The following is a 14,392-nucleotide window of genomic DNA, read 5'->3' on the forward strand; positions in this document are numbered from 1 at the left end:
TTAAGTCTAGTGTCTACAAACATCATAACCGTCCCTATTTCTGTTAGAATACAGGATAGAATTGTTATGGATTTATTTACTTTTTTATTTGGTTTCTTATAGAGGTCTAGGCTTTATCTGTTTCTACATATATGTTTTTTCAAACTGTTCTTGCTTTGAAATCCGTTTATTTCCCTTCATGTTCGATATCTGATACAGGATATGGATTTTCGCGAATTAATTAGAAAATAGATTTCAAAGAGACACACTTCTAAGTGTCATTAAATCTATAAACATCATGATTTTATTACAAGTATACATTTGATAAACTTCACATGATAGATTTTAAATTCTACAGATAAGTTGGTCGCCAGTAAACTGGAAAATCACAAGAGTTGCATGTTATGATCAATACACCCAAGTTTTGTAAACGACATACACTTTCTGTTGGATAAAACACAAACATTCACAAGTACTGGTCAATTGTGTTAATGTGTACAAAGTTTGACTGCATTTCTCAGGGTGTGTATCTGTGTACAAAGTTTGGTATCGCTGTGGCCCAGACAGCACTGTACCAATTGTTGAGAGTGTTTCCAAATACCTGCAAGGTTTACAGTGCTGGTTGCTATGGACCTTTTCCCACTTATCGCACATTACGCTGCTTCAACTGTTTAAAATTCTGTATGCACCTTGGGAAAAAAAAATTGTTGGGGTTGTGTACATATTGTATCACACTGTCCAGTATTACAGTTCATCATGCTATAAAAAAGTTTGGTGCCATGCGTTTCAATCGGCGACGAATGTATCTATCATCCAGTGTATGACAAATGTATCATCCAGGGTGCGACGAATGTATCATCTAGGGTGTGATAAGTTACTCATTGTGTGCGCGACACTGACCATTGCTGATGAAAATTTGAATAAATTTTATCATTTTGCATCCATATTCGTAACTGTAGCTTGGATATTCACAGTCATTATTTCAGTCATGGCACAATTGATGGTGACACAAAACCAATTTTTTCGTTGGTTTAAGGGTATTATTGTAAAAAAGTTCAGACAATATATTTGTTTTTGTATATCAATGATGCAACCATAGGGTCATCAGTAATCAACCATATTGTTTCTACTTGCTGTTTAATCAAAACTTTTTTTATCTACAAAACATGTTTGTATTATCTATAAAATCTGTGTTTACCTAACATGAAAAATGAATGTTAACTACCTGCGACTATAGATACGTTTTGTCGTGATATCAAAATGGTACGAAATGTAGAAATAGTCCTCTTGATCGAGCATGAACTGCTTGCTTGCACATTTAACTGAAAAAATGTAAATTTGATAAAAATTAAAATTTGAGAAAATTCATGGTTCATATATCTATCACTTAAAGATTGCACAAATTCGACATAATAAAATTAGATATGCATAGTGTAATCATATAACTTTGCTGATTAAAATAATTATTATAATATATTTACTACTGCATTCTGTACATGACAACTAATTGGACATTTTGTGTTTTCACTACAACTTTGATTTCAAACTGATTTTCAAATCATCAACATGATTTTAACTAATCATGACAAATTCTTGCAATTTTTGTATTTGAAACACAACGAACTTGCATCTGGCTCTAATGACATGGAGGCATATCCAAATTTGAAAGCTACAATTGTGAGATGTACAATAAACAGCACCAAAGATAGAAACACAACTGTGCTCACTTCACAGGAACTGCGAGTTTGCGCCCTTTGCTGGCGTTTGTCAAATGATTCAATCACATCTGCCTCCAGTTGCATTATGGGTAATTTGACCAGTCCTAATGAAAGACAATGTTTTAATCGGAGACCATTGACGATGCTCAAAATTTTGTGTCTTTTGATTTTCCATCATCAACTATGACATTCACATTCTCGTCTTCTTCCAGTGGTTTCTCTGACCGTTTACCAATCTTTGTCTTCAACCAAACGTCAGTGTATTCTACGCAGAATGTTCCGAACCAAGCCAGTAGGAGAACAGCCAGTGCCCACTCAGATATCGTCGTCATCAAGTATGCCCAGGAGATCTGTAGAAATTAAAAGAAAAAAAAGTACGATAATAACAATTTTGATATCATGCAAAGGTTTCCTTTTATACTAAAATCATTGCTTAGAAACATTATTTGCCAGTATCAACCATTGGGATACGGTAGACTTAGATCCGTCACTTGAGGGTTTGCTCTACGCTCCCCCTAGAGGAGGGGAGCGTAGAGAGCTTCCTTGAGCAATGGATCTTTCAGTCTTCCATTGGGAGCATTCAAGTGCAAAGGATTATGGGTGTGAAAGAGTGAAAGACAAAAGTTACTTCAAGCGAGTAATTATATCTATCAAATAATTTTCGTGCATCTCGCAATCTTCAGATGAGGAAAATGAAAATGTTACCTAAAGATGTGTTGCACACACTAATAGATACTATTACTTTGCACTTGAAGTAATTTGTATGTGTGTGTGTGTCTATATATATATATATATATATATATATATATATATATATATATATATATATATATATATATATATATATATATATATATATATATATATATATATATATATATATATATATATATATATATATTATTGCCTGAATACATGGGTTTATGTGCCCGAGAGCAGGTGACAATTGCCCGATGCCAGGAGGGCAAATTGTCTCCTGCTGTGAGGGCACATAAACCCATGTATTCAGGCAATATATTTTTATTACATGCCTCTTCACAGTTAATGCTATATAATATTTAGTTACATATAGGGCATTTTTAAACAATTTTACCATGATCGACCAGCATCAAATAGATTTTAACGAAAGTCAAATAGCAGTGGGCGAATGGATATTTTACTTTGACGTCGAAAATGTCAAAGGCTTCACTGGCCCGGGTAACCATGGAAACCGGTCAGTACATCGTTCACCGCCCGCTAACATCCCGGATGTTCCTATTCAAATCAACGCAGTGATTTGTACTCACATCATGGCGTGTAATAAATGTGTGTATATATATATATATATATATATATATATATATATATATATATATATATAATACACACACATATACTATATAAGTATGTGCAGGTAGACAGACAGATGGCTCACAGGAGTGTGAAATGTCACTGGAAGAAACGTTTACTGTTGGCAAAGATCTATTGCCAGTAATCTCACCTCTGGATCAATGGCATATTCCTTGTCACCACTCCCAATAGCTGAGCCATCTTCTTCTCCTCCAACAAAATTCATAGCCAGACTTCCTGCCAACACTGTCAAAAACACTCAGGAAAAGTTCTATTTTGATAAACATAAGGGGTCCGGTTTTTCATTGTCACAAATCTCCTTTACACTATCTATTTCCTTTGCTGTGTCATTATGTTTGAAGTGAAAATACTTACACCTTACAAAATGATAAAGCTAGTGTGGGAAAGGTTGTGATCAATGAGATATTATGCAGTATTTGTCATGAAACTGATTGTGAACACAAAGATGGAGGTACAAAATCATTTGACATTTCATCAAATTGCGTTATGATCTTTTTCCAAAAGTGTTAATAATATTCCTTATGGAGTCAAGATTCTGGGAACATATATTGTCTTGTAGTAGGTAATCATGAGATTTATTTTAGAGCAGAAGCACTTGAAATTACTTCCTGCCAACACACAATCCCCTCTAATTTATCATCACTCAAAAAACTCACACTCATGCGTTAAAGGGAAGTGTTTTCCACGGCTGGTGAGTGGCATTTTTATTTCAATCATAACAGACATGGATTTCAACGTCAGCTGGTGCCATTTCTCAAACAGAAAGTGACAATATCAATTCAGACAGATGCTTAATCATGGATGACACTTATTTGAAGGAATCTACAGTATTTCTGAACTTCTCCATATCAAAGTTCTGATTATCTAGAACAAATTATCCGACAAATGTGTATCTTATATCTAATGGTTGACTAAAATCCTGGATGTTATATTTATTGCCACCGAACACTTTCATTGAAAATGTCAATTTACATATAGTTTGCATGAAAATGACTTAATAATCCATACACGCTAATGTTCATGTAGTAGAAAAGTGGCCCTCAACTTCTGTACAGGAAAGATAATTCACATAGTCCCTATGCAAGAAATGTTTCATTACAGCAAACTTTGTCTGAAATTTGCTTATAAATGAACATTTCTATCGTCTTTATATATAAATATATCAACACACACATGCGTGCGCACACACACACACAAACAAACACACAAACACACACACACACACACACACACACACACATACACAAGTACACACACAAATATATATACACATATATATACATACACACATATACTAACTAATACCGGTATAAGAAGAGAAAATATATATGGTTGACAAGCAACTTCAGATTAAAAATTTCAAAATGTGTGCTAAATTTGTATAGAAGCTTTAAAAACTTTCAGATAATTTGTTCTTGGTAGTTCTTCAAATGTGTTTTCAAAAATGCGAACAGTTTGATGATTAAATGTGTTGTTTCGTAAATAGAGAAGATAATTGACACTAGGTTCCCTGAGAATATATAATGTTGTAGGACATGCTACAAAACTGCTCTGTGATTAGAACAAACGTATAATGGTGCCTGCAGCATAATAATATGATTACAAGTCCATAATTTGTTGTTCATTATGTAACTAAACATTTCTAATAAATATCTTTAAATAACAATTTCAATTTTTTTTGCTGATAATTCTTTTTAAGTGTTGTAGGTCTATTTTTTCAAATATGCGACAAGGTGAGACTTCAGGAATATGATAAACTGTTTGGTCTAATTTCTGACACAAAGTGGACAATATACCTGGAAAGATCTACAAACTCCTTAGTACAAATTGAAAACTGTTCCCCCTCTTCGTCATAACAAATAACTATTGAACAAAGAGTTAGCTAGCTGACTTAGTACTACACGTTGCACATTCAGAGTCTGCGAAAAATACACACTACGGGACATGATTACTCTTTAATGGTAGAGTAACCATGGACAGTTCATGGTAACTCTATAACGGTAGAGTGACCATGGACAGTTCATGGTTACTCTATGATGGTAGCATAACCATGAACAGTTCATGGTAACTCTATAATGGTAGAGTGACCATGGACAGTTCATGGTTAATCTATAATGGTAACCAAGGACAATTCACGGTAACTCTATAATGGTAGAGTGACTATGGACAGTTCATGGTTACTCTATGATGGTAGAGTAATCATGGACGGTTCAAGGTTACTCTATGATGGTAGAGTAACCATAGACAGCTCATGGTTACTCTATGATGGTAGAGTAACCATGAACAGTTCATGGTAACTCTATAATGGTAGAGTGACCATGGACAGTTCATGGTTAATCTATAGAGGTAATAAAGTAACCATGGACAATTCATGGCTACTCTATAATGGTAGAGTAATCATGGACGGTACATATTCTGTAGCACACATATGACGTTTGTAAAATTTGTCTCGTCTTCCCAATACAAATAAATATTTAGAGTGGAAACACTAATAAAAGAAGATATACCATGATTGTCTTCCTTTTTTTAAATTAAAAAATATTTAGATATTTTGATAAAATTAAAAATAAGCATACCATAGAGTCCAGTACTCAAACCTTTTTACAAATATCAAATAGTTCAATTTTCCTAGACTCGCTGGTCAATCTCTTGAGGTTTAATGGATCTTAAAAGTGTCCCTTATAAGTTTTTGACCACTGCATGAAGAAACAAGTGAAATTTAAAATATTTCAGTATCATCAGATTCACAGAACCCACATTAATTGAAAATTAAGGATTTGTTTCAAGGAATGAGGTAGACAGTAATTACAGTGCTTGTCATTTGACTTTGGAGTTTCTTGTTCAACATGCACAGATTTCTTGTTTGATTCACTCTAAAGTTTAGCGTTTAACACAAAGAATAGCCGATTGGAATGCAACAGTTTATCCAAAGTCATATGGACATGTTTTTCACTAGCTCAAAGAAACGTAGGGACACATTCAGGGATGAACGGGACTTAGAAGTTTTGAGCCAGTCATACGCCTGAACCAGGTGAAAATTACTTTTTCGAGAGGTAAAAATTCTACTACAGTGTATTTATTTTATAACATTCTGTATGATAAGAGAATGTGCGGCAATTGTCAAATACTTTGATGTTGTGTGTTAGAATAAAACAACTTGTACTTCACAGTCAAGAAATCTGCATGTGCCGAACACTGAAACTCCACACTCTGATGACAGGCGCTGTAAAATTACAAAAATATCACTATTGTCTGATCCACTGAATCAATATTAATCAATAATCAAATTGTTGTTTCGTTAAACGAGGTAAATTGAGAAATATTTTTGGACATGTGACTGTCTGATACATTTGCATAATCAAGATGATTTTCTAAAAGAACACTGTTGACATTACAGACGTCTAGAGAGCTCTGTGTTTGAGTATTGCCAGCTTTGTTGGTGACAATGACCTTGACTTGGATCCGGAGAAATTCATAAGAATATGAGGAGTAGTAAAACATAATAAAAATGGCTGCCAGCCACTCGAAAATTGTCGCCGACAGGAATTCAGTAGGCGGAAGCGACTGAAAAAAAACACAAAAATGAAAAATAGTGAAATGTAAAGATGAGTGTGAAATGTTAAGTGAGAGTACAGTTGATGGAGAAAGCTAATGAAACTATGACTCATGTTAAATTAATGATCTCATGAGCTAGAAGTAATGAGCATAGCATACGATTGCGATTTCATGTTTGTTATTGACTTTTACCATGTCTTTATAATAAATATCGATTGCATGCATTAAACATCAACAAACATTTATCAACTATAATCAATATGTGTTCACATTTGCATATCATTGAATATTATTTGCTGTAATTGAAAACTGTAATGGACACATTAAGACAAGTCGTGAAGTAAAGTGAAAGAGAGGCTCTGTATTCAGACTGAAAGTTACTGGACAAGTGATTGGGATTGTGGAGTGTTCAGTGTGAGAGAGATGTTTGGGATACCTGATAAAACAACTCTGAACGATAAGCATGTTTTTTTGTAGACTCTCTTACAGCCCCTCGTTCGCTACGCAGCTCTACCCTCAAGTGTATGGGGATGGGCCCACAAATGTCTTTCTAGCAAGCGAGACTAAGCGAGCCAGCTGGCTTGTATGTTCTGAAGTGTAGCCATCGAGGGGTCTGTGAGAGAGTCTAGTTTTTATTGGGCATTTTATGACAAAAACAAAGTTATGAGTCTATGATGCAGTGATGAAGTGGAGATGTTTGCAGAGCGAGGTGAAAATGAAAAAAACATGAATGAAAGTAACATGAACAACAAACCTTGGACTCTGTGGATGTGTCATTCAGTGTGGCATTATGGGTAATAGATATTGGCAGCTGTAGCCAGTCAATGGTGCTTTGACTGATGAAGTTACCGGAGTATGCCCAGGCCGGCAGTAAACCTTTACTTAGAAACAGAATGAAGATGGTCTGTGACACCCACACTGTGAGCAAGGAAAAAAGTGAGTTGAGGAAAAAGTGATGATAAATGGCAGACGTGTCGGTCCAACTGCAGTATATGTGGAATCTGCAATGGCAGTTTGTGATGTAGATACATGGGGTGTGAAAAATATTTGACTAGTCCAATCTGCTGCTATCAAAAGCTGTTTATCATTCATAACATTTCAGATGTAGAATGTCCTTCATCAGAGGCTACAAAGTAAGGCCAAAAAAAAAAAGAAATGTTTCTGGTCAGGTCTCGATCCCTTTAAAAATGGTGCGGCGACGCGCATTTCATTTTTTTTTTTTTTTTTTTCCCTCAAGGGAGGGAGGAGGGTCAGTTTTATAGTTTTATCAATATAGTCACATATATACTGTTCATGCAGTCAATGATCATGCCCCCCACAGAATTTTCTCTTTCTCTTCAGCCATTTTGGTTTGGTGTCAGCCACGGCCGCCGGCCACAAACAGAAAAAAAAGGGTGACGCGCTGTTGTTCAAGTGACGCGCGCGCTGACCAGAAACATCTCTTTTTTTTTTGGCCTAATGATGATAATCTTCTCCCTGAAATCAGGATGTCTATGATTGTCATTTATTTTCTCTCTTCGGGACCCCACACACTCAAAATCTTGATATCAGGTAATATTGGCGAATTCTGAAATATTTCCTGTCATTCAACTTTTCCTGTTCTGATGTTTGCGAATTGGAATGATTGTGTTACAGTAGCATCTGATGAAGGTCATCTATGTTGGTCTGATACATTGGGATGAATAATCAGTTTTTGCTGATAGCAGATGAGACTTGTCAACTAGTTTTCACACCGCAAGGAAAACTGTGATGCTGATGTGTGTTCCACAGCAGAGCTGTTATGTGTGTCTTACACTTTAACATGATTTCAAAAAAGTAAAACTTGGAAAGTGTGATGAGGAACACGAAGGTGACATTCATGCCTGTCCGTAAAACCAGCAAATTGTTTGACTGCAGCCAGATTGTGCATGTAAAGGCAACGCTTGCCTGCTTCAAAGCCTATGTATTGTGTTCAAAGCACTGACGGCTCCTTTTCCAATTTTTATTACCAGTATTTAATATTAAAACTTGTGTGTATAGTAAAATGTACTTCTTATTAACTTGTCTGCAGTATTGAGCAATTAATCATCAGTCCCACAGCATACAGCACTGTAGCCATTTTTTTATTGACACTTGAACTTTGAACCCAGAGTGAGGTCTGCGATAACACTCTAAGCACTGCACTAACTGGATGAGACCATATCGATGGGTAGGGAAGTTGGCTGCAAATGTAGTATAGGATCATTCTGGACATGTCTCTTGACAGTCAACAATTGCTTGCGCCATCTTTGATCATCAAGTTTGCGAAATCATTCTTACTTAGCTGAACGGATAATCTTTGCTAGACAAATGGTACTTCTCTGGGCATGCTAGTCTAACAGTACGAACATAAAATATATAAGTGACACTTATTATCACTGGCAAGTGATAGATCAACAAAAAAGGAACACTATATTTGTGTGAACACAAATAAAATATCACAACACCTTGTATGTCACACTTGCAGCAGAACACATGACAATCACATGACGTGCAGAACACATGACTATCACATGAAGAAGGCACGACACACACAAGAACATTCTTGCAATAATTCTAAATGTAGCCAACTTCATACTACATGTAAGAACTTTTCTTGTGTCTCTAAAGTATGGGGGTTGCAAGAAACACAGTCAGAATTTAATCTACTTTCTGATCAAAATTGAAAATGATTATGACATTAAACAGAAGTTTCATGCATGACTATAAAAGTTGAGCCTGATTTCAGGACATAAAAAGCATTTTAATGCATTTCATATATAGTGATCTTGGCATTTTATGTAAAGTTAAATCTATTTGTTCTGAAACCTACTTTGTTAGCCCTGTATTTTATTCTTTTCTGGACAGTTAAACCGAAAATATTATAGTTTCTTCACAGTGTAGTAGACTGTATTATGCTCCTTCAGGGCAGGAATTAAAATTCACAAACAGTTTACCAAAGAAACTCTACACATTACGCAACATTTTTAATATCAGGTCACATAAAGGATACTACTGATGAGAGACAGCGTCACCATCAGTGCCAGGATGACTCGGAGTCTTGCAATCCACAGACTGTTGTATCGTGGATGCAGTTTGTACGTCAAGTGACTCTGCATCCAACAGTAGACCAAGCCAAGACCAAATGCCATGCCAGCGCCAATTATGTGTATTTCAAACTGACTTGTCCACTAGATGGCAAACGACAAAGAATGGTAAGAAATGTTATTGAACACTTAAAATGTTTGCTGATAAGACTTTGCGCTGATTTTCTTGCCTGCTAAAATGATCAGTTTTGTTCATAAATCTCATTTGGATGTGTCTACTGTACATTAGTGCAAGTGTTAATATTGAAAAATAACATTTTGAGCTTATGTATTGATTTGTATCAAGATTCAATGAGATTTTTCAGAATTTTTTACAAAACATGGACAAAGAAGCCATACTTCACTTGCATTGTGGGTAATCGACACAGATTGTGAAAGTGTCAAGTTGGATCATGGGACAGTATTTCCTAAGGAAGTTAGAAATTTTGTCCTGTTGGCCAATCGAAGTACAGATACTTGTCTGTCAATGCATGTGTCAAATACAATGAATCCTTTGTCCTTTTTTTACATGTTAGGAAAAAAAACATCTGTTGAATACTGAATGAGATCGAAGTAAAGGAACAATGCATCATGGGAGTAGCTGTATGCAAATGGTTACTATGGTACCTGAAAGTTGCCAACGACGCTGAGTCCAATGGCTGCTAACACACCAATCACAAAACTTGATGTGTTCAAACAGGAAAACCTCTTCACATTTTCTACCGACAACTTTTTCAGACTCTTCCATCGGATGTATACAGCAAGTATACCTGAGAATAAATTTCATACATCAAATAGGCAAGATTTTTGGTGAATTTTTTCAATTTTTGTTTTACTCCAGCCACAAGAGGTTTGTCACCATCTTCAACCACTCTAGTTTGTTCCAACTCTATTATGAAGTAGAGAGTTATTGGTCTGTTCTGCAATCACTTTGTACACTGCCGAATCAAAAGGCCCATAATATTTTAGTATCTTTGACCAGTTGTGTCATTTTCATTCAAACCAGAGACAATATATTGGAAATCGTAATGACTGGTGGGGCCGCTGCTCTGTATATATATTGACCCTCTATACATGGATGAATGGAATGGTCTGAACTTTCTCTGACTCTTGGAATATTAAACTTTCATTTCTCCAAATAAAATACAGATGTTTGTGATGTACCAAAATAGTGTCTTTCTATATCTATATTTTTCTTGCTTTCATGTCTTCTCCAACAACACCGTGGATATAAATCGCCACATTTAAAATTCTTGTTTTTGTTCCATCTATTTTCACCGAACTTACGTCATTTATCATTTTGTTTTTGAATTTTGTTTCTGGTTTTACAGCTTTACTCTCATCATTACATAGATGTAAGTTATGGGAAACACACTCCTTGTGAATGAATGGCCATGAAGTAATTAGAATTGTTTAAAAAAAAATAAAAAATAAAAGAAAAGATATCATTCTGTATCTAAACAATTGCATACCAATGTCTGCTGTCTCACAGAACAAAGCAAGATGCAGCCCTGGTAGCATTGATATGGCTTACCGAGAGCTGCAGCAACATTTAAGAATTGTGAAAACAAACAGCTTTCCGGTGGATAGGCACCCGTATCACTGAAAAGGAAAAAAGTCAAAAAATGTGAATCAATGAATACCATCAGTGTTTCTTTTTCTGTCAATCCTCCAATGAAGATAAATCCACAAAGTAAAGTTACGGGTCTACTAATAACCTTTTAGATTTCTGAACATTAGGCCACTTGTTCCTACAGCTGGATGATTCGAGTATTTGACCTCAGAGTTATACAAATAAGACAATTATTTCACTGGATATTTGTGCTGTTTGTTATCTCGAGACTTGTTGTGTAGTATTGGAAAGGAAAAGATGGGAACTGAATGAACTCATGTACATGTCTCCAAAACAATTATGCAAAACTTGTCCCTACCAGGGAGCAAAGGTCAAAAAATTTCTTTTACAATGTTAGCCTTGCAAATACAATGTATTGAATACAATATATGCAATTTTATTATCCACAAATTTCAGGACGACAATTCACTATAAATGTACACAACCAAGAACCATATTGGTAAGTTGCATAGCAAACATTTCAACTTAACCTCGGGAGTAAAACAAACAAAAATACAATCTAACAAAAGTTACAGCTAAATGAGTTTTAAGCCAATTGCAGGGTTTTCTCTTGACTTGCTCATTTCGAACCACTTTCTGCCCTTTAAAAGTTACTGACAGCGTGAAAATCACGCACAAAACACAGCAAGCAAATACGTCTATATGATGGCGACCCAAGCTCATAGTGTAGTGACCTGTGAATTTGCTGTTGTTTCTACCCCTAAAATGTCAAGTCTGCCCCCTAATTTTGATGAATGGGGCAGAAATTGCCACCTTCACTGAACATACAGAGAAAACAATGCAATTGCTACAATTTTACAAAGTCTAACAAATATATACGCATGATTTGTTGTCATATTTTACAAATACTGTGACAAAATTATCCAAAACTATACTCCATAAAACCATCTTAAATGTCATATCATTTTTCCTGCTGTAGGATAATCAATTTCAAAACCATTTTTACTCAACATCTGAAAGCCTATGTAATACATGATAGCTTGTGTCTTGGCTATTCGGGCTTGTCACAAACGCAGAGTGGCTTGATTTTGGATCAACGAATATTGTTCAACTGATTGAAGTTTCATGAGAGAGATAGATCTGACACTTGAGGGCGCTCATCACACAATGCCTCAGGCTTCAGATCTTCCAGTCATATCACTCACCTGATGTACGGTACAAATGGTATCACATGATCAAGACTGACGGCAATCAAGTAACTAGACAGAAGAGAAAAAGAGCAAAGGCTGCTTAATGCAAAATATCATCATTATGCTTTCATTTTTGTATTGTTTGTATTTAATGCTTGTCGCTCATTTTGTGAGTTTTTTAAGTTTTATTGACTGAAGTACAGTTTGGTCAGTTACAGTAAAACCCTAACAGCCTTGGCAAGTCAATAGATTACCATTGGATGTACACATCTTATCTAATGCCCCCTTCTATCTCAAATACAAACAAATGCAAGATTTGTAACATCTTGGCCACGAAGGCTGTGGTAGCGATAGTCACAAACTTCTTGATCAAAAGAATTCAAATAAATGGGGAATTCGCAAGGCAATTTGCAAGCAAGTTAACTACTAGACTGACAGAGTAAGAAATAAAATGTATCGCTATTTGTTATTTCAGAGAAGCTATACATGAAGAGCAGCATTGATGTGCATATTACAAAACTTACATGTTGAATATTGGGGTCAAAGACCTTTGAGAGAGTGGTCTCTGCCTGTACCTGTGTGTTAATATATACATGCATATATACATGTATGTATATATATAAATATATATATACATGCATATATATATATATATATATATATATATATATATATATATATATATATATATATATATATATATATATATATATATATATAGTACTTTGAGTGTGTGTTTGCATATAAATGTTGACATGTAAGATTTGCATAGTACAATTTTTTGGTATGAAGTGTACCATCTGTTAAAGCTGCACATTATCAGTGAAAGTCTTCTATAGCACTATAATACTATGGAAACAGCGTAGGTGCTATGGAAACTTGTCAATTTGTACACTGCTTCTATCAGTGTCACACTATCTTATTGCAGTTTTGTTGTTATAAATTCCAAATTGCAATAGAGTCTTACTGAGTAATGTTGGTTATTATCATCACATGAAAAATGTTAGCCTGATTTGATTGAGAGTGAAGAATTATCAGTTCCTTTGAGTAGACTTTCATTGCATTCCCTTACAATGTTAATGACTTTAAAGTACAACTGTACTTAGCAACCGTAGGAATGGTCAGGAGGTAGCTCTGCATGGCAGGGCTGTGTGTTCCCGGCGTTATGGTCGTGGGAGGCCATAACGCCGGGAACACACAGCCATGCAGAGCTAGTCAGGAGGGTGCATTGCTAACCAAGAAATCACAATGTATCACAATATAATTATGAAAATCACTCAGAAGCATCTTCCACTATTTGAATTACAGCTCTTCCATATGCATTTTTTCGAAATGTCTTCTTCAACTGAGTCTTTTTGTTGAACATATATACCCATGTGGGCAAGACTGTAGATTGGTGGACACAAAGAAATTGTTTGAATTGTTAGTAAGCTAGGGCGTCCACTGATACCATAACTCTACATCATTTACCGTATAGCCCCCAAATCGTAAAAATTAATCCCTTGCAGCTAGAAACTAAAGGTGTGTCCAGTAATCTCCAGTCGTCCAACTATGTATGCGTATAAAATGCATCAAATATATTGACATTTTGGAGATCGAAAAAAACAAAACAAACCCACTTACCAAACGAGAAACGTCAAGATCGCGGTTGCTGCGAAAAGTAGTGGTAAGAAACCCCAACCAATGTTACACTTGTGACGACTCATGACCGAAGAAAAGTCAAGACAGCGCGATGATACGAACTGAGTGAGATCGACATTGATCGCTTCATAAAAACGATCTACTGATTGCACACCGTTTCAGTTCACCTCTTGTGGCTCCAGCGATGTTGTCAGGTCAATAAGAATAGCGCAGTTTTCAGCCAGCAGGATTCGTGACGCTTGAGGAGTGGTGAAAGTGGGTCGGAAAGTTTGAATGAGCAAGGAATGTTGTGTGACGATTTGC

General features: G+C 35.6%; 1 protein-coding gene across 2 annotated transcripts; it reads right to left on the reverse strand.

Moving 5' to 3' along the window:
- Nucleotides 1–260: 260 nt before the first annotated feature.
- Nucleotides 261–14,279, reverse strand: LOC139131028 (DNA damage-regulated autophagy modulator protein 2-like). Of its 2 annotated transcripts, XM_070696942.1 has the most exons (7): nt 14,072–14,279; nt 12,464–12,517; nt 11,220–11,287; nt 10,313–10,455; nt 9,613–9,790; nt 3,178–3,272; nt 261–2,047 (listed from the first exon to the last, which is right to left on the reverse strand). In XM_070696942.1, exons 1-7 carry the CDS (start codon nt 14,152–14,154, stop codon nt 1,844–1,846), a joined length of 825 nt encoding a protein of 274 aa, XP_070553043.1. In that variant the 5' UTR covers nt 14,155–14,279; the 3' UTR covers nt 261–1,843. The 2 variants fall into 2 exon arrangements, with proteins under 2 accessions (XP_070553043.1, XP_070553050.1); XM_070696949.1 differs by lacking the exons at nt 261–2,047; nt 3,178–3,272 and adding an exon at nt 7,107–7,520.
- Between the last annotated feature and the right edge of the window lie 113 nt (nt 14,280–14,392).

Source organism: Ptychodera flava, chromosome 1, assembly GCF_041260155.1.
Source record: "Ptychodera flava strain L36383 chromosome 1, AS_Pfla_20210202, whole genome shotgun sequence".
Taxonomy (NCBI): Eukaryota; Metazoa; Hemichordata; class Enteropneusta; family Ptychoderidae; genus Ptychodera; species Ptychodera flava.